Source organism: Lacerta agilis, chromosome 4 (assembly GCF_009819535.1).
Source record: "Lacerta agilis isolate rLacAgi1 chromosome 4, rLacAgi1.pri, whole genome shotgun sequence".
Classification (NCBI taxonomy): Eukaryota; Metazoa; Chordata; class Lepidosauria; order Squamata; family Lacertidae; genus Lacerta; species Lacerta agilis.
This window is the reverse complement of record NC_046315.1, coordinates 51,698,166-51,719,751: the sequence shown is the minus strand read 5'-3', so window position 1 is coordinate 51,719,751 and position 21,586 is coordinate 51,698,166. Positions and strand designations below refer to the sequence as shown.

The following is a 21,586-nucleotide window of genomic DNA, read 5'->3' as shown; positions in this document are numbered from 1 at the left end:
TACAATCACTTCTTTCTGTTACAAAATCTAAAACTTGTATTTTCTGAAATGGTGGGGGGTTATAAAAATCACAAGCACTTTATTATGGTCTTGGAACTGTGTGGTAATGCCCCTAGAGTTATCTCAGATAGCATAATAAATCTGTCTGTCTCCAGTAGTCTCAGTCTAGGTAGTAGCAACTTCCCTATGCTGTATCCCTTCTTACAGAATTTCCCTCCTTACAGAAACTTTTGCCTTCAGTAGCACAGGAGCTCAGTCTTGTCTTAGTGTGCTCTAGTAACTCTGGCCAAACCACTTAGCAACTGCATGCATAGTTTGCCTTAATCACATCATTGTTCTACAGCACTGTGTTTGGTGTCATAACTAACTTTTTTCCTCTCCTGATTTGTCTCCCTCAGATTTGTAACGTATGCTTGCCTAGACGGTTGCTTCAGGTATATTATAATCTGTCCATAGCACCATTTCCAGATTTAAGTTACATTTCCTTTATGTAACATGAATGTGGTATTGAAGCTGAAGCAGTTTTTGACTCTTACCTGCAGAGTTTCTAGATGACAATATTAAACTTAAATGGTTACAAAGAACCTCTCTCAGATTCTTTCTGCCAGCTCCCAGCACAAGTAAAATACGGTTTTAACGTCAACAGTTGATGGTAGACGGTCTCAATAAGCATTCATGGTGGCCAAGAGAAACAATTATCAGGCTGTACTTTAATATATAATGGAAGTGGGACTGGCAAAGAGATACTCTGGCCATTGCTTAGAAAAAAGGACTATTGCTGATATTTGCATTAAAGGGAGGAGAACATCTCATTACCACTCCTGTGGTTAATACTTTTTGCCTTTTAACTTTTTTTGCAGTTAGGTGACCAACTGATCCATTGGGGAAACATGTTCAGAAATATTTTGGATCATGTTTTGTGTTCTTTATGCATCCTCTATCTAACCTATTTATAAAACATTCTTGAAACCCCAGCAGGAGGTGAATTAGGAAACGTCCTCAGGAGCCATTGGCACTAACCAATGTTGGTTCCCAGTAAGCAGCAGAGGGTGTATTTGTGCTTACAGTTCTGCTTTTCTTGACTGTCATTAGCTCGATCCCAGAGTTTTAAATCCTTGAATCTTCCAAAATTCAGAAAAAAGTAATTTTGCAATATGTTACAAGCAGAGGCAAACCTAGGGGTTGGCAAAACCAACCACTGCCAGAGGTGCCAGCTCTGAGGAGGTGCAAAATTCACCTCTCGGACTATGGAGTATATGATATTGTGTGTGTGGTGATATGCTGCCACTGTTGCAGCAAGATCAAACACGGGGAAGTTTCCATCTTTCTTGCACTGTAGCACAAAGGCGTTTGAATTGTGTTGGCCCTTTCTCCTCACCTCATCCTCATTCCAGACACTTGAGTACTCATAAAATGTAGTAATTTGTAATGTAGATAATGCAGTAAAGTTTTTTTTAGGGGGGCACTGATATAGATCTTGCTGGGGGGCCAATACAGTCTTTGGTTGTAAGTATCTTTGCATTATATTAAATGGAAATTCTCCACATTAAAAGGGTCTATCAAAGCAATAGTTTGAGCCCTGACCAATATGTCATAGCGTGCTTTTTTCTGTTAACCTGCAAAGAAGGAAAAGAAAACCATAGCACTATTTAGTGCTACTTATTACCAAGGCAACTTAAACAATATTCTCATAGCAAGATTTATGCAAGTCAACATTGGCTCATTTGGTGGTGTTTGAATATGCTTTAGTTTCTACTTATCCCCTGTAGGAAAACTGTATTCTTTTAAGTGAAACAATTTAAAAGCAGAGCACAAGCCTAAAATAAGCTAGTGTTCTCTAGAGTTCTCAGAAGGTGTAGATTTATTTACTGTAGTTAAATCATAATTAGTTCTCAAGGGATAGTGTCTCTCTTAAACTGCTTTAATTGCCACCATACTGGTTTTCTAAATAATCAGAAACTGCTGCTGTTGCTGTATTCAGGAGTATAGTCATGAATTTGCTATAAGTAGTAACAAATGTTAGAAATTGCTGGTTGTCACATATGGAAGATAGTGAAACCTTTAGTGAGAATAAGCACCTCAAAAAGAAATGTAGGAAGTGCAGCTACTTGATTAAAATATATCCTGCCATTATAGATTTGATATTTTCATTGCAACATTTTTCTACATGTTTTGCCTTTCCTATTCTTTTAACATTTTTGACCTGTAGCTGAAATGATAATGTAACAAAAAATTAAATCTAATGTTTATAAATTATGCAAATTATGGTCTGAAGCTCAACATCAAAAAACTAAGATCATGGCCACTGGTCCCATCACCTCCTGGCAAATAGAAGGGGAAGAAATGGAGGCAGTGAGAGATTTCACTTTCTTGGGTTCCATGATCACTGCAGATGGTGACAGCAGCCACGAAATTAGAAGACGACTGCTTCTTGGGAGAAAGCATGACAAACCTAGACAGCATCTTAAAAAGCAAAGACATCACCTTGCCAACAAAGGTCCGTATAGTTAAGCTATGGTTTTCCCAGTAGTAACGTACGGAAGTGAGAGCTGGACATAAAGAAGGCTGATCGCTGAAGAATTGATGCTTTGAATTATGGTGCTGGAGGCGACTCTTGAGAGTCCCATGGACTGCAAGATCAAACCTATCCATTCTTAAAGAAATCAGCCCTGAGTGCTCACTGGAAGGACAGATCCTGAAGTTGAGGCTCCAGTACTTTGGCCACCTCATGAGAAGAGAAGACTCCCTAGAAAAGACCCTGGTGTTGGGAAAGATGGAGGGCACAAAGAGAAGGGGACGACAGAGGATGAGATGGTTGGACAGTGTTCTTGAAGCTACTAACATGAGTTTGGCCAAACTACAAGAGGCAGTGAAGGATAGGCGTGCCTGCGTGCTCTGGTCCATGGGGTCACGAAGAGTCGGACACGACTGAACAACACAATGTTTATAAGAAAGCCGCACATTGTTCTAACAGGAGTTTTCCTTTTAATAATTTGCAGGTTGATGTACAAGGTGCCACATGAAATAGGTCTCATTGCGATTGCGGTTCAAACAAACTAAAGGGAAAGGTATGTTGGTGTAATTCTGATGTCAGCAGTACAAGTTCATGAATTGTAAATAACCATCTGCATAAAGAGTACAATTTTAAATAGCTAAAATAGCTGCATGAAAGAGTGTGTAAAACTATCCTGAGTTGTTAGTAAGCACTTTCTGACTATATATTTTCATCCAATTAAGATTTTCATAGATGCTTTTCAGGGAAGCCAAATGCAATCTCACCACATCCCAGTTCTGTGACAGAGAACTACTACCAGCTGTATGCAAAAAGTGACAGTAAAATCTTTTCCATGTCGAAAACATGCATCGGATTACCTCCAAAACGTGTAGAAGAACAAATCTATCTGATTACTGTCTGTTCTTCCATTGTTCTTCTATTTGTTTGGGGGGAATGATTTTGATCGTGTGTGACACAAAAAAATTGAGTTGTCATAGAGCAAACATCAAACCAATACTGTAAAGTGTGTTTGAGTAGCAAGCTGTGGCTTTAATTTTAATTCAAATTGCTCTCCTTGGTATGCTTTTCCAAACTCTGCCATGGTATTTATGACCCTTTGTCTTCAGTTAGTACTCTTCATGAAGTGATCATGACTTAAATAATGACCTTTATACTCAAATAGTTCGTATATGCAGTTGTGGTTGGGCAAAGCTCCTGCACTGCTTACTTCAGTGTTCAGAATCTCTTTTTCAGTCCCATTGATTCATTTTTTTCCTATTTTTCTATATTTTTTTGGCATGACAAATATATACCATAAAGTTGATCTTTTCAATGTATCATTTAAAAAACAACAACACTAGGTGGTATTTAATTTGAAAATTATAAAACCTATCCTTTAATTATATATTAAGCATGGATCTAATCCATTGACTGGATTGTGCCTGTTTTTAATCTTCATTTCTCTTCTCTTTTGGCCAGAGTAGACATATTGTATCAGATTGGCAGTAGACATACATACATTTCTTATTGCTACAACTTATGGTGTAAGCAAATCACATGTATATGATTTTTTTATTTGTGAATTAAAAACAGAAAGAAACAATGTAAAAACTTTAAAACCATCAGTATATTGGAACACCTTCAAAAGATTTCATTAGATTTTCTCAGTGAACTGTTGAAGCATTCCTTTCATATAAACAAAATAAAACTTTCACATAAACACTTGTTCCCTTTTTTAAGGCCGTGGTGGGAATGCTTGGCTGAGTCCTGTGGGAGCTGCTTTATCAACTCTACATATCACCATTCCTTTATCTTCTGAACTGGGACGAAGAATTCCTTTTATTCAGCATTTGGTTTCTTTAGCAGTTGTGGAGTCTGTTAGATCCATACCTGGATACCAGGTATTGCATTTGCATGTTTCCTATTCCATTATTTTTGCACTTTTTGACCTAAAATGACTTGAGTATATAATTGACGTCCCCATTCAACTGTCAGAATTTGCCACAGGCAAATTTGATTTGCCCCCAGGTAAAATTTTTCTCTTCATGTGTACGATTGCTGTTCCCACAATGAACCCCCAAAAAAAGTAAGTTAAGACTAACGGCCTATTCTGTTTTAGTGTGTTGTACCTGAGTTTTTATAATGAAGATTGATTTGCCTCTTGGTCTTACTCCTGGACTTTGTTTTATTTTTCTTATAAAACTGATGAGAGGAACTGAGAAAAGAAAAAATAATAAGATTTACAATTGCCTCTTAGGTTTTAGTTGGAGCTGTTTCACTAGCCACTTCATTCTTCTTTCTTTTTCCACTTCTTGTTTAACATTGAAATGTTTGCCCCAAGCTCGGAAGCAAGAGGCTAACCATATCCTCTCAGGGGGAATCAAGTGTCCTGTCATCCAATGCTCAAATTACAAACCAATCTTCTTTAGCACCTCATCAGTTCCTTTGAATGTAACCAATTCATAATATTAGCTAACTGTAAAACATTGGTATTTTACAGGACTAGTCAATGAAAACATATGTTTCCTATATTACACAAAATCAGTGACTTGAGCACATTTACACATGAATTTCATTAGAGTGGTACCCAGTAGCCTTTCATATAGTTTAACGGTTGTCTTCTATTAACACTTCCCAACTTCAGAACTTCATAAGTTGACTGTAAAAATACTTCACAATGGAATGTAAAATAAAATATAGTGGTTTAGAGCATTAACTGTTTAATGTAGAAGTCCCCAAAAAGAAAAGGAATACTTTACAGGGATAATTCAGTCTCGTAAATATATTAGTTAACTGACACAGTACAACTGAATCATCCCTTTAGAAGTCTGTTGTACTTTTGTTGTTTTCTCTGATATCTTCAGTAATTTTCATAAATAAATCTCTAGATTAGTACACTTGGATCTTTGTTCAAATAGTTCAACAACTATTTTTCCAGGTGTGCAGGGGAGAGCAGAGGACATTGGTCCCACTGACGTCACACAATACAGATTCCATCCAGTGTCTTAATACAGCACATTACAGGTTCTTTCAGATTACCTGTTTATCGAACATTCTCCTGAAGAAAGGATCTCCAATCAGACCTTATACTTGATCTCAAGCCAAATACACTGAAATGTCAAGTCTTTGCTTTGCCATCAGTTCTATCCAGGACAGACTCCTGTGCTCCCATCCAGTATTTAAGAGGCTCCTTCAGGGAGCATCTCTTTGAAGCCCTCTGGTCATCCACAGGTTTCTCTCCTGGAATGGACATGGTTTTCCATGTTCTCCCACAGCCCCTCTGTTTCCTCAGTCCTCTCTGCTTCCTGTTCCTTAAGGTAGATTCTTCATTGCTATCACCCAAACAAGTAGAGTGACTGAACTCAACATACCTTTCATCAGAAGCTAGCCCTACATGTTCCAAAACTTTTTACCCCACTAAATAGACTGTACACACTAGATGTCAAGACAGGGACTCAAAACCTACATCCAGAACACAGTAACATTCAGATAAATGGGCAGCCTGTACTACCACACTAGGTAGAAAAGTCTCTACTTCATCTCTGGTGAGATGGATAAAAGCTGTTGGTTATGAGGCCCATCATTTAGCAACTCTGTTTCACATACAGCTCATTCCACTTGGGCAGCTGCCGCGTCTGTTGCTCTGTAAACCATGCACACATATCTGAAATATGCCAAACAGCCACATGCCACTCAACAAACATCTTGACATGACCGCACAGTTAGATGGTGTGGAACTTTGGGGGTAAGGGTTTATGCACATTGTCCCTCGGTGCTGAAGCAGGTCGTCTACCCACCACAGGAAAGTAATAGTTTTTTATGTATCCCATTTGGATACCTCCTGCATCCAGCAAGAGAATGGGACATTGGTTTATTCCACAACATACCTTCTTGTTGGACATGCAAAGGCATCCAAGTCAGGTGCTGTCCACAGCACCACTCAATGCATCCAGATCACATTCAGGACCAGGGCTCTTCTCTCTTTTTGGTGTTTTCCATGTGTATGTTTATTTTTAAGTGTTTCTGCTAGTATGAAAATTAGATGTTAGGGAGAAAAAGCTCCAGGGTCACATGTTTCCCATCAAACAGGAGTTACAACTCACCAGGGGCCAAGAACAAACCTTGAAGGTAAGTAACTAGTGTTTTGATCTGTGTCCAAATTCATTGTGGGGTTTTGCCTCTTTGTGGGTATCTTTTAGAAAAAGAGAGAGAGAGAGAGATGATGCTGCAAAGTTTTCATTTGTGTATTCAGTGTCAGTATTAAATATTTGGAGAACAGGAAGCACTAGACAAACGATTAACACCATGCTGCTGTAGAGCTTTGGGATGCAGTAATATAGAGCTATGAATATACATGTTGGTTTCCCTAGGATATTGAGCTTCGAGTGAAATGGCCAAACGATATTTACTATAGTGACCTTATGAAGCTGGGTGGCGGTTTAGTGAATTCCACACTAACAGGAGATACATTCCACATTCTTATTGGTAAGAACATAAATGGTTTTAAATATGTTTGTTTGTTTGTTTGAGGCATTTTTTCCTGCTATTGATAATGCAAATACATAGCAAAATAAATGTGACCATGATTCACCTGGCCCTTAATGGATTGTTATCTGACTCCCTGCTTTCAGCTTGCAGGAGAAATTATTGATTTCAGTCATGGGAGGAGAGGCATAATCAAGAATCCTTGATTACTGTATTAAATAAATGGTGTCCATGTTGTATGCTTTTAAGGATAGGTAAATAGGAATAACAGAATCAGGTCTAGACTTAGAACAATCAGCAGATCTACTCTCAGTATCTCCTGCTTCAAAGTTAGGAAGCTTCAGGATATGGTGGCAGCAATACTCATTCATAAACAGTATGAAGAATGCATCTCAGTGCAATCTCATTTGAAACAGGAATAATGTTCGAGATGATCCAGGTTGAGATCCATGACTTTCACAGTGTTCAACCTGCAGTGGATAGTTGCTTAACATTTGTTAAGCCCATATCCATTAACAGCATTCACAATGTTCTCCACACACACCAGAAAAGATATTGGATAAGACTAATGTGGAAAATACAATATTGAGAATATTATAGTTTCACTTCAGTGCTTATAGGAGCACATCCTAAAATCCTATGTCAATCTGTGGGTTTTGTTAACAGAGAATGTTCTTAAATTTATAATATGAATTTGATTCTTGGCTCCACCCTTCTTAAATGTCAGGTAACTAATCTTCCGCAGATCAATTATGAATACTACCAAATAATTATTTCCATATTAATAGGTATATTACTTATAAATTATTAAGGTAATGGTTTCAAAAATAGGGAGTTTAAATGTGAGTATACTTGACAAGTCTGGCTGTGCCATCACATGCACAGGGAATGGAAAACCTACATTGCTCAGAAAGGGGAGGAAAATAAACAGGTAGTACAAGATTGGTGTGTACATTTCGCAGAGCTATGTTTAGGAGGCCTGATCAAGAAAGTCCTGAGAGCTGCATTTAAACACCCTGGCTTCCTGCCAATAATATTATCCCCTGCTAGAGAGCTGGGTGAGAAATGAGGCTTCAAAGAGAGTCTGGCAAGAGAGCCCTTGAAAGCTGAAAGTTGACTTAAATGTGGAATCCTCTAGGCTTTTCCTCAAAGAAGCCAGTTGCTGCCCCAGAGCTGGGAGAAATGGAAGTTCTTAAAATGGTAGAATGTAGCATTTCATAGCCGCACCTTTCTTTTTACGATTAATGCTCTCTTGCTGTATGCTGAGCCATGTGTATATGCATGAGATGGCCATTAATTTCAACCTAAGGAGCACATCTACACATGCACACCAATCAGTGCATGCAGCTTGACTTCCTCCATCAAAATTTAGCAGGGCAGCCCTTGTAGGTGGGGGCAGTTTCCACACCCACAAGAACTCACTGTGGTGGGATGGGACATCTACCATCTACAGACATAAAAGCTGACAAAATATATTTGGCAATTTTACTGCACAGAACTGATCTTTGTTTTAAATGAAGATTGTTCCAAACTTGCATGTCTGGATGTGGATTGTCCTGGACTGAACTAGCTTTTATTGGACGAAAAAAACCATCAAGTACTGTCATGAGGCTGAGCCAGGCTGTCTTGTATTAGCACATGAGATGGATTTGAGTTTAGATGAGCTTCTGTCATCTTCTCATCATATTAAAGCAAATCTCTTCAGGAAATCTGTAGATGGATTTTTACAGCTATCTGGAGGAATGGATTTGTCTTACGATACAAAGAGACTTTTCAGAGAAACAAAACTTTTCCTACACTGCCTTTCTAATTTATTTTTCTTCCCCAGGCTGTGGATTTAACGTGAATAACAGCAACCCACTATATGCATCAATGATCTCATTGTGGAGCACAATAAGACAAAGAATACAGAATTAAAGCCCTTAAGTGCAGATTACCTGATTGCAAGAAGTGTGACAGTGCTGGAAAGTCTGATCAACACCTTTCAAGAGAAAGGACCTAATGGAGTTCTTCCCATGTACTATAAGTACTGGGTGCACAGGTAAATAATTTAAAATATATATTCTTAATCTTTTTAAAAAATACTTATTTTTCTTTTACAAGTAATAAAGAACAACATAAAGAATCACAACATAGAATAAAAATTCCTTCTTAATATTTTAATCTTAATTGTTTTAGGGATAAATTGAACTAACCCCATCAAGAGGCATTTGTCTCAAACCAATAGTGACTGATCAGATATGTATGTATGTATTTAACATGTTTCACTTTTTCAGCATGTGTTAGAAGTATTTGTTTATGCATAGGCAGATTTGTCATTCAGCACCCATGCATTAAAATATATCAGAATGTTTACATTGGAGTTGTTCCTTAAAGCGACATTTGCCTAGCATTTTGAGTTAATGTGCTAGACACAGATCATGAGTATGAGCATTGCAGAATACCTGAGAAAAACAAATTAATTTTACTATAGTTAAGCAAGTCTACTTATTAATGGGTGGGTGCAGGGAATTCTCACTGACGAGAGCCAGTTTGGTGTAGTGGTTAAGAGCGGCAGACTCGTAATCTGGGGAACCGGGTTCGTGTCTGCACTCCTCCACATGCAGCTGCTGGGTGACCTTGGGCTAGTCACACTTCTCTGAAGTCTCTCAGCCTCACTCACCTCACAGAGTGTTTGTTGTGGGGGGAGAAGGGAAAGGAGAATGTTAGCCGCTTTGAGACTCCTTAGGGTAGTGAAAAGCGGGATATCAAATCCAAACTCTTCTTCTGACATTGTTCATTATGATGGTAGACCATGTCAGTAAACCCTTTGGGTGTAAGCTATGTAGAATCCATGTGCCTTTCTAAAGAATTATCTCTCGCGCAATGTCATTTATTTGAATTTCATTAATCCATTTATTTCCGTTTGTCTATTCAAAGTTGGTTAAAACCCTATATATACATGGGTAAATCATTCATTTCTTAATTTATTGAAGGATGTCTACCTCATTTTTCAAAGCCAAAATTTTTTCCAAAGCATCTTCCAATCAGTATAAAAAACATTTAAACTTAATACCAATATCTAAAATGCAAAAGCCTTTTACATATTATGTAACATTTATAACTAGACTGAGGTGAGTTTATGAAACTTGATGGCTTTTTAAAGTGGGTAATTCCTTGTTTTTTATTTACAGTGGTAAACAAGTACGGCTTGGAAGTGATGAAGGGCCTTTAGCGTGGATCGTTGGAATAGATGATTCTGGATACCTCAAGTTCATGAGGAAGGCAAAGATGTAGTAACCGTGCACCCAGATGGCAATACTTTTGATATGCTGAGAAACCTGATAATTCCAAACAGCAGTAGGTTTGGATGTGGTGAAACAGCTTCTCTCTCAGACCATTTCTGGAGTTTGGCTGGAGACTGTCAAACTAGAAGTATCTAATTTGAAGAATTGAAACACTGTATACCAAGGAAAACATTGAATTTTGGGTCATTTATTTTCCTGGGCTCTTGGCCCAGTGACCTGGGATTTAGTGGCTTTTCGTGTTTGTTTGTTTGTTTTCCTTCCAGTCTCCATGCAGATGTGAAGGAAACCTTATGGTCAGCATGAAAAGCTCTAGCTTCTAATTTTTGGCATGGATCACTTAAGTAGAATTAGCTCCATAAATCTGTGTTATCCTGTTACTACAAATTCTTCACGCTTGCACTTACAGTATACCTTTACATCCAGTGCTCAGATTACTTTGTATCTATAGGAAGGAATGCATTTTGCAGTAGAATATTTCCTATATTAAAATGATAGGATATAATAAGTTTGGTTTACCAATGCCCCAGTTTAGTACGGTGTTTTGTTTTTAAGTTGTGGATGAATAGCTATATGCAAAACGAAGTTATATTATTCATTTTGAACAAGTGTTTTAGAGTATGCCATAAAATTATTTAAAGAATTTTACCCCTCCTGCTGTCTCATACCCACAAAACAACGATCAAAAGGAATTTTAGCCTTTTAGTAAGGTCTCTCCATATGCTGTGTTATGTTGGAGTCCAAGTCTTTCAGAAGCTTGATGTTTCCATAGCTGACCGCTAGTTGTTATTTTTCTAACAATAGATTTCTGGCAGTTGCCCTGATTCCTATAAGACTATACAGAATTTGAATTGCTTGGAAGTATGTTTCAAGTTCACAGTGCTATTTTGCATTTTCCTCGATTATGAATCCGACAAGTGTTCCTGCTTTAATGGCTATAGCAGAACCTATTTTCCTGTATTATCTATTGTGCCTTATGCATTAAATATATCATAGTGTATATGATACATAATTATATGTCATCTCACCTACTCAGTATGGTCCTCTGATCACTCTGATCATTTTTATGATCAGATGCCAAATACTGATGAATAGATGATTCGTTCAGCTTCTTGCACTGTTCTCATACGCTCCTAGGTGTATGATTTTGTTTCTGGACAAGGCTGCCTAGCCTTATGGAACTCACACTCTCACCTAGCCCTCCCAGGCTATAGTTTGAAACCAATTTCTGCATGTTGGGGAACTGTTGGTAACATGACCTCCTAATGAGAACTGCCATGGGTTCTAAAGGACTCCCTCATGTTATGTTAAGAAAGTGCCTGACATATAGCCAGAAGCAGGTTTGTAGGTTAAAGTTCACTTTATAAAGAATCAGGAATAAGTAGATTGGCTCAAATGTATCCAAGAAGCCTTAAAGAAAGTAAAGAAGTGGGCCTGTAATAGTGGATTAGTATAATCCCTGCATATTGGAGTCTTGAGTAGTTTTGACTATAAATTACTGGAGATTAAGTTTTCATTTCATTTAAAATGAGGATTTTGACTTCTGTTGAATAATGTTTCCTACACTGTGGCATCTATGACTGTTTTCTTTCTTGATGGCATTGTTATCTAACAAATGAAAAGTAAAACAATTTAACTAATTTAAGTGGCCATATACTTCTTTAAGGAGAAATATTAGTTATTTGTTCAAACAACTAATGGTGAGAAGTAATGACTTGCAAACCTCTCTGGGACTAGGAATTCAAAGCTCCAATTATTATTGATTTAATAACTCAAGTGACCCTTAAGCTTGAGTTAGTATAATAAAATAAATGGAAACTCCAGAAATGTATTTGGTATTTAACCCCCCCCCCCCCGTGGAATCCTTCTGTCCTGTTGTCTTACCTCAGATGCTTTTAAATGTATGATTCATACTATTACCTGTTAGCTGCCAAATTAATAGAGCAGGGCTGTGCCACTTCATTGTTCGGTCTGAACCTTCATCCCAAGTCACACAGCAATCGACTCCCCAGTTTCTACCTGACACTTTGCAAACATGTTCCTACTGTGAAAGCTTATGACTTCATTTTTATGCATCTAGGATGCCAGATTATTCCTGTGCTTTCTCACTTTCCTTCCTCTCATGATGCAATATCTTGTTAATAAAGACTATATGCATATGGAAATGCCTTGCCACCTCTTCACATATATTAAATATAGAAGCACATGTCTTCCTAAGAAAGGATTGACATGGCTTCTCCAAAGGTGAAGCCTTGCTTCACCTTTTCGAAGTCTTAGAGATTGTCACAGCCCCTCAACAAAGGGTGTCAAGCAGGCATGTCTTTTAACAGAGCCGTAGGAATAGGCAGAAAAATATAAAATAAATGCAACCATTTTAATAATGTAGGGAGTTTGATTATACATGACAGCCAAAATTGCTCACAATTATTCAGGAGGGTAAATTTAAAAAAAAGAGGGTGTTGAATTTGGAGATGGGATCAGTAAAATTTAATTGTTGAAAGGTTCTCTAAAGCTTGTTCTTCATTTATTCTGCCCCTTTCATTTATTAATTTCTGCCCTGTTTTTTATTATGTGTTTGAGGAAATGTAGGGTACAACACCACTATTGACGTTATTTGGGGCAGTGAAAGATCAGACAGATGAGGGAAGGGATAACTTCATGCTATCGTGTTACTGCAGTCCATCAGATCTCATTGCTTTGCTACTGAATACTATACCAGTGAACAGGAAAAAAACAACTACCATATAGAATTTGGTATCTAGCTGGCATTCATTATCAAGGTTGGGCTGGATGAAAGGGACAGGCCTAATCTCTTCCTATGGTTTCCTGAGAATTATTGGTGCAGCAGCAATATATACTCAATGGCAGGGGGAAAGGGGTCCATCATCCACTTTCCTTTTCATAGCAGCCTGTCCAGCAATCAACTGATGCCAAAGATTTACATCAGGTGTTGGGCTCTCAGGGCAGGGCAGGGTTGATGCGAGAGGTGGTCTTTGAGATGCTCTTGGAGACCTACTCACTTGTTGCCATGCATGTCCGGATGGCATGGCAAAGTGTTTTTTACTAGCTTTAGTGGTATGCCTGCTGCTCCTTTTCCTAGTGAAGCTTGTTCTGGCCTTTGTCATTCATGCCTTAATTATACAAGGTGACCTTCCATAACAATGTGAAAGATGACAGTTCTCTGCTGTATTGACTTCTGTTTGCCTGAACGACTGAGCATGTGGTTGGTCTGGATCTTCCCTTCTTCCGCTCCTCCCTGTTTTATGTATGCACAGAACACATTTTCTTGATTTATTAAACTTGATTCTGTATTGTTTGACTATATTTGTTTTTGTTTCTTTTTGGAAAAATCAGTAAAAACACCTGTTAATCAAAAAAAATTATCTAGATTAGATAACAATGCAATCTACATAGAGCTACCTTTGAAAATAGTTGGGCCAAGCGCCATCTGCTAGAGTTTTAGTTGGGCTTTAGCTTAGAACTACCCCACTCATACTGGTTACCAGTTTGTTTCCAAGGCAAATTCAAAGTGTTGGTTTAAACCTTTAAAGTACTAAAGAAGCTTGTCATCTCCCATATGAGCCTGCCTGTAGGTGAAGATAAACAACAGACACCCTGCTCTGTGCCCCATTATAATTAGATGATGGGTGGGCATCAGAGACAAGGCCTTTTCTGTGCTGGTACTTAGACCTGGAATGCCTCCTATGGGAGATCTGCCAAGCTTCATCATTGCTTGCATTGTACAGAGCTGTTCGCTTCTACTGGTATTTGGTACTAGACGAATTACTTGGCCTATGATTTTTTTTAAATCTTGCTATATATTTATACTGTTACTTCTTAATATACATCATTGAATTATTTTGTAGTTTTTCTATATATGGTATGTTTTTTGTAAGCTGCTTTGAATTTATTGTGTAGAAAATTGGGGTAGAAATTTGAATAAGACATAAGATTTTCTTACCTGGATAATAAAGAATGTAAATCTTTGTTAAAGTAGAAACAACCTATGGTTTGTTTTATTTCAAACCATATTACAGTTTTTTGCACTGGAAAAATTCTTTCATTTAATTTCCTTTCTGTAAATGAAAAGTAATGAAGTGTGGACATGTTGAAGCACAAGTGGATTAGGTGGGAATATCACTTTTACTTCTGCTTTTGAATAGCCTGCCCTGTACATACAAGACAACATACTGTCTTGATTGAAGTGAGGCGGGGGGGGTGTCAGCATCAATTGTAAACTGTCATATACCTGACTTTATTTTTGTTTGCTTCAGAATAGCTGAATAAGGCCTTTCTGACTCACAGCTGTTGCGGTCAGGAGTGCCTGCGGGACTTTCTATAGGACACACAAGTAAAGGTGTGCATGGATAGAACAGCTGGTAATCACATTGTTTTCCACATCAAATTTGGCAACTACTCACTATTTCTGTATGAAAACCATTTTATAACAGTCCTTGTGACTTTATAACATAGCAGAATGTGTCTGGACAGAGTCTGGAGGAGCCAGCCAGGCATCCTGGAATCCAGAAGTAGCCCTCTGAAAATGTGTAATACTATTAAAATGTCCAGGTTAGTAAAACACCTTTTCCACTGTGTAGCTGATGTCGTCTTTCAGACTGTTCTTTAGATGAAGTGCTTTCAAAAATATTTCATTATGGTGCCCATATTTTTTTGCAATACGCGCTTTTCTTCCGGACCAAAGTTTTAAAACTCCTCATTACATATTAAGAAAATATCTGTACAGATTATTTATTGACAGTAAGGCTTCTTAAGGAACTCTGGTGCGCTAATATTTGAAAAGAACGAGGTGAATTGCATCCAGACAGAACTGATGACCTTTCCAGAATTACAATTTCCACCAGGTTAGGTACTCAGAACTAAGAATAAACTGGCATTAGTCATTTATGAGCCTCCATAACACATTGAAATACGTGTCCTAGGACAGGGGTAGGCAACCTAAGGCCTGGGGGCCAGATGCGGCCCAATCGCCTTCTCAATCCAGCCAGTGGACGGTCTGGTAATCAGCATGTTTTTACATGAGTAATATGTGTGTTTTTATTTAAAATGCATCTCTGGGTTATTTGTGGGGTATAGGAATTCGTTCATATTTTTTTTCCAAAATATAGTCCGGCCCACCACATGGTCTGAGGGACGGTCGACCAGCCCACGACTGAAAAAAGTTGCTTACCCCTGTCCTAGCAAGACATTATGCCTCTGTTATCTTTTTTAAAGCATGATGTGTTTATGCTATGGATCATGCTTTCCTTCTGCAGGAATATTTTTTTTAACTGATTACAGGGTTATAGAGCAAGTTAATAGTTTTGTTTCAGCATAGTTCTGATTTTTGAAGCTAGTTGTAGTTGGTGGGAACATAGCAGTTCTTTGTAGTCTCTGCCTTTCTGTTCTCCGCATGTGTAGATTAATATTTGGAAATTCTAGAGCAAGCTGGTAACATTCTGACACGAAAGACTATCTGCACAGCCATAGCACACACCTAAGAACTTCACCTTCTTGATCAATTCCTTTCTGACTCCTGCAGTAGCGATTACAGAAACGGTGGAAGGTAGGCACTTCTTTCCTCCTACCTCAGAACTTTGTTCCTCTTCTCTTTTTTTGCCTTGCCAGATACTTCTTCACCTACCCAAAAGCAAACTTGGGACTGTCACGTTTGTACTGTTGCAGAGATGCACTGCACACACTTGTAAAATTAAAGTCTGCCATTCTAGCATTTTCAAGGAAAAAGTAAACTTGATATTTTGTTTGGAAGTCCTTTTGGTGTTAAATCCATCTGCAGCAATAGCATTCGGACCAACCTGAATGTTGCAAAATGGTAAGCAAGCCTTCATGATGGATGTTAAACAAACGGAAATGGAGAAGAGGGGAAAGAATTGCTTGATGTTGAAGTTGTGGAGTCTGCAAACTTAACATGGACTGTGGAGGGGGTGAGCAAACTTAATTAACTATGCATATTAAGTTGCGTCTAGGACTGCTGGGACAAAGAACTCCATTTCTGATGGCAGAAAGTGAGGAGGAATTAAAGAACCTTTTAATGAGGGTGAAAGAGGAGAGTGCAAAATATGGTCTGAAGCTCAACATCAAAAAAACTAAGATCATGGCCACTGGTCCCATCACCTCCTGGCAAATAGAAGGGGAAGAAATGGAGGCAGTGAGAGATTTCACTTTCTTGGGTTCCATGATCACTGCAGATGGTGACAGCAGTCACGAAATTAGAAGACGCCTGCTTCTTGGGAGAAAAGCAATGACAAACCTAGACAGCATCTTAAAAAGCAAAGACATCACCTTGCCGACAAAGGTCCTTATAGTTAAAGCTATGGTTTTCCCAGTAGTAATGTACGGAAGTGAGAGCTGGACCATAAAGAAGGCTGATCGCCAAAGAATTGATGCTTTTGAATTATGGTGCTGGAGGAGACTCTTGAGAGTCCCATGGACTGCAAGAAGATCAAACCTATCCATTCTTAAAGAAATCAGCCCTGAGTGCTCACTGGAAGGGCAGATCCTGAAGTTGAGGCTCCAATACTTTGGCCACCTCATGAGAAGAGAAGACTCCCTAGAAAAGACCCTGATGTTGGGAAAGATGGAGGGCACTTGGAGAAGGGGACGACAGAGGATGAGATGGTTGGACAGTGTTCTCGAAGCTACTAACATGAGTTTGGCCAAACTGCGAGAGGCAGTGAAGGATAGGCGTGCCTGGCGTGCTCTGGTCCATGGGGTCACAAAGAGTCGGACACAACTGAACAACAACAACAACAAAAGTTCAGTTGATACCCAGACCTTTCTCCATCATTAGATTCAACAGATACTTTGGTAAGGTGGAAAGCACACATACTGAGAAACTAGGCAATTTTTATATTAACTATAAAGCCGGAGATTATTTTTAAGTGGTTTACTCAGTTAAACAAAGAAGTCAATGCAAAGCAAATTGACTACTATTAGTAGTTGGAGAGAAAGCCCTGCAACAAAGCCCCTTCTTCAAGTGACAGAAGGTAATCTTCCTCCAGTTTTAGGATTCTACTCCTGAATAGGGTATTCTAGTAACACACATAAAAAGCAATGGAAGTAGTGCTGGTGTTCTAAGAATGGAAACTGATTTGGGTTTTCTGTTTGGAAGAAACAAGAATGAACCATTGTGTGCTTAGCTGCAACTTGAAGTCTACTTTGTTTAACATCCAGCCTGACGAGAATTCTGAATAACCTAAAAGCTTGCTCACTATTTAGACTAGTCCTAAAGGTATTGCCTAACTCACTGTTTTTCTCTCATGAACCAACATGGTTTCATTTTTTATACTTAATGCAACTTTGTTCCATCATAGCTTGAGTTGAGGATGGGAATAGGGGGAGGGGATTTAATTAAGTATCAACAGAATTACATTCAAAAGTTATGAATAAGCCCTAACAATCTGACTGTTTCTAGAACTGCTGTGCAGTAAGGAAAACAAATGACGTATTTCATTTCATTGAATTACCTAAATTGGTTGATGTGCAATATTAAAAATACAATAAACATTAAACGTATTTGATAAATACAGCTTATTTGTACTTCTAAAACCAAGCAAATAATAGAAGTCCATTATTCCTTTGTCTACAGTATTTTATTTAACATAGTCTTACGTAATAAATAAGCAAAAGCTTTACAATTTAAGGGAGTAGATATATAATCCTAAGCAATAGTAGGATGTGTATGTATTTCTTTTTCCACATACGTTTGTCAAATAATTTATTTTTGCATCATAAAAAAGCAAATCTAATGTTCCAGTAGAGGAACAACAGAAGAGTTTTCTCTCAAGAACTAGCTCAAAAAACTGTACCGTGATTTTGGACAAGTAATATTATAGGAATTTTATTAATTCATTCAATGCTATCCTTTACTTATGAATGTGAAGTTCAAATCCTAAACCTATTTACTGGTACTAGTGAGCAAGCCCCACTGAACATAGCTAGACTCACTTCTGAGTAAACATGCATAGGATTGTGCATCTTAAAATTATTCACTGGTTTGCTGCTGCAAAGTTGAGCTTTTTAACTAAAGCAGATTGATGCAGGAGAATTCTGCACAATTGTACTCAGCAGTGCAGTTTGTACTAGGTGTGTGTGGCATTTCTACTCATAAGATACAAAACTGAGTGATTACATTTCCAAACTCTGTTGTTTACTATTTCTTATGAAGTTTATAAAACCCTGCAAAGTACAGTGATAGGCAGTGGTTTTTTCTGGGGGGACACAGGTATGCATACCACTAAACATTTTGTGAATCTTTGTACTTTTGTCCATTTACTGTATTTATTTATCCTGATTTGAACTATAAAATGGTGATTTTCTTGAGTCAAAAGGAGAGTACCCCTAAACATTTTTAAAGAAAAAAAGCACTGGTGATAGATAATTATAGTTGTTTAATTATAGTTGATAATCAATAAGAGTAATGGCAAAGTGAAAAAGGAGGTGTCCCACTCTCTGCACTTCTATTGCATGTAAATGATACATCCAGTTTAAATTTAATTCTTATGTAGATTTCAAGCACTATTCAGGATTTTTAAAAGTTTTATCCATGGCGAGAGGGAAGGGCTACATGTGCCAGCCTCACCCCTCATGACTGGGAAGGTCTGCAGAGGGACTGTAAGTACGTTGAGCTGAAAAGGGTTCCAATTCTCAGGACGCCTGATTGCAGGGAGCACTGCAAGCTCATAAGTAAAAATGTGCTTGCAAGTCCTCTTCAGGCCTTCCCAGGAAGATCAGAAGGGAAGGGCCAGGGCAGGTATGTGCATCCTTGAGTCCCCTCTGTGGATAGGACTTCAGAATGCCTAAGGCTTTGGTAATTTATACATTGTGATAATGGTAGGTTAATTATCTGAATTATTTGAAACTGCTTATCTTCAGCAGCATTAACTAAATGACATTGGCAATTGAGCAGTTTTTAAAGTGTACTTTTCAGAAATATTTTCTTTCTTACAAAGTGAAAGAGGCTTAGCATATATACAGTCACTCTGAAGAAAATAAAGTAAGTATGCTACACTACAATTGTGTATCAGATTTCTTTTTATGAGTCAGCTAATTGCCTGTATCTCATTGGGGAATACATTTTTCATGTAGCAAAATAAACAAATGTTATTTGGCATAAATGTATTCTTTCAGGATTACATCTGCATGAACACTTTGAAAGACTGTAAACAAACTTGCATCTGGCAATAGAATTGTGTAATGACATCACGATAAGATCATTCACAAAAGTTCCTTTCTATGAAGACAAGCTAAGAGCACTGCTGCTGTTTTCAGCAATATCAATTACATCAGTAAAGGTATCAACATTCAGAAAATTTACCTTGGGCGTCTGGGAGGATATTTTTGTTTGGCTCTTAGATGGAAAAGTTCGCTTCCATCGTGTTAAGTACATTAGCCCAATTTAACTATAAAATTAAGTCTCTGGCAAGTTTGTTGCCCAGATAACTTACGCAGGTTCTTAACACTTGAGGTATCAGCAAAGGATGTGATTTTGATGAAATAACACACAATGATGGAATTCCAGTATTACAAACAGGAGCCTTATTTGCAGCTTGTACTAGGTGTGTGTTTTACTTGCAAGTGATGTGTGGATTAGGGCTTGTAGTTTAACCCTCATTTCTAAAAATATTTTTATCTTAATGGTCCCCGCCCCCCCCCCAAAAAATCAGGCAATCCTTCTTCCCAAAATATTCATCCTGACTTGGAGCACTGAATTAAACCACAAGCTCCAAACCACTTAAACTCAAACTGAATAATATACAGTCAAACACTACCTTTAAATCTGAATTCAACCAAGGTTAGGACAATTTCACATGTGCAGTTTGGATCTTATATTCATGTACACAGTGATCCCTTATCCTTACATCTAGAAGACACCACACCACCAAACAGCAGCTTTTTGTAGTCATGGTATTGAAATATGTGCTACAACAATCAGCACTGTGCAAAGGATGTGTCAGACACCTCTCAGTGCAGTGTGGTGAATATTACAAAGATGAGGCTAGACCCCAAACTGTAAATGTGAAGTTCCTTTATCTTAAAAACCAGTCAAAATATGCAATTTTGAGCCTTCCGATTCAGAAAATACCCTAAGCATTTATCCAAATGTAACTATGACCAAAGAATGGTAGCCAGTTCACCTGGAAGCACTTTTTTCTCAGCCTGAAAGATCAAGCACAAGAGAGAATGAACAAGGCCATTCAAACAAACAAACATGTGCAAGAAAGAAGGATGACCCAGTACCCCATAAAGCACTAGAGATGGAACATATTAGTCATGGTGAACAATATGCTGAAGGCAAGGTGCTGAGCACCTATGGGAGAAGCCTATTTTTACACTTTGGGAACTATTGCCTTCAACTCAAGGCACAGGTTAAGTCTGAATTTAATGTACACTGCTTTGGCAATACTTAAAAATGTTCATGCTCACAACGGTTAACTTTAAATAGGGCAATACTGAGCACAACTGGTCACTTTTAAAAAGCTTATTTCCTTACAGTAACAAATAGCCTTATACAATTAGACAAGGAAATGGATTGTATTGCTGCGTCTAAATGCAGAAAAATAGTTTAAGAAAATGTCTTCATTACCTTTCAACTTAGTTGAGATTTGAAAAGGTGCAATCAAAATTGTTTTTCATATTGCACAAGTTAAATTATATATTATTTCTTGAAGAAATATTCTTAAATTGGTTCTGTCTATACTCAAAACAACGGCAAAACTGATATTTGCTTCCTGGGGGCCCAGAAGTTCTTCCATGCTTCTAATGAAAACTTCACTTGTCTGAGGGACATTTTAGAAGTTTTTGTAATTTAATTTTAGAAGTTTTTGATGTAGCTCAGAGTTCAGCAAAGCTAAGAAAAGCTAGTCAAATTAAAATATACGTCTGACTCCAGTGTTAATGTTCTTTAATGCCAACCATTTTTATACATAAGCTTTTTACATATTAGGGTGCCTTCTGTTCTGTTATTAAGATGATAAATGGTTTATTAGTTATGTTGAAATGATAACCACATTCTAGTAACTCCTAGTGTGCAAAACAACCTTCATGTGTATACACACCCACCACATGTACACAAGAGCTTCCCCCATTTAACTGGATAGCACGAACAACTTGGCATGTGTATTCCTTTGTGCTATTGCTTATGATTTTATTAAAGCATCCACAGACAACTGGAACACGGTAGAGCTATATATTTATGGTATTACGGTAAATCTTTGCAGGTACTTGGGTTGCCTTACCTTCCAGATTAAACATTACAAAGCCAAAGATGAATATACTACCTGCACTACGAAAAATGCAAAATAAA

General features: G+C 37.9%; 1 protein-coding gene across 1 annotated transcript in view; it reads left to right on the top strand.

The window, feature by feature from the left end:
• HLCS (holocarboxylase synthetase) overlaps positions 1-12,081 on the top strand; it is an 89,968-nt gene extending 77,887 nt beyond the window's left edge. Inside the window, 8 exon segments of the mRNA XM_033147005.1 lie at positions 3,000-3,048; positions 3,050-3,068; positions 4,235-4,395; positions 6,865-6,979; positions 8,808-8,837; positions 8,840-9,020; positions 10,153-10,223; positions 10,226-12,081. Of these exon segments, the coding sequence (XP_033002896.1) occupies positions 3,000-3,048; positions 3,050-3,068; positions 4,235-4,395; positions 6,865-6,979; positions 8,808-8,837; positions 8,840-9,020; positions 10,153-10,223; positions 10,226-10,401 (802 nt within the window). The 3' untranslated portion in view covers positions 10,402-12,081.
• The last annotated feature ends 9,505 nt before the right edge of the window (positions 12,082-21,586 follow it).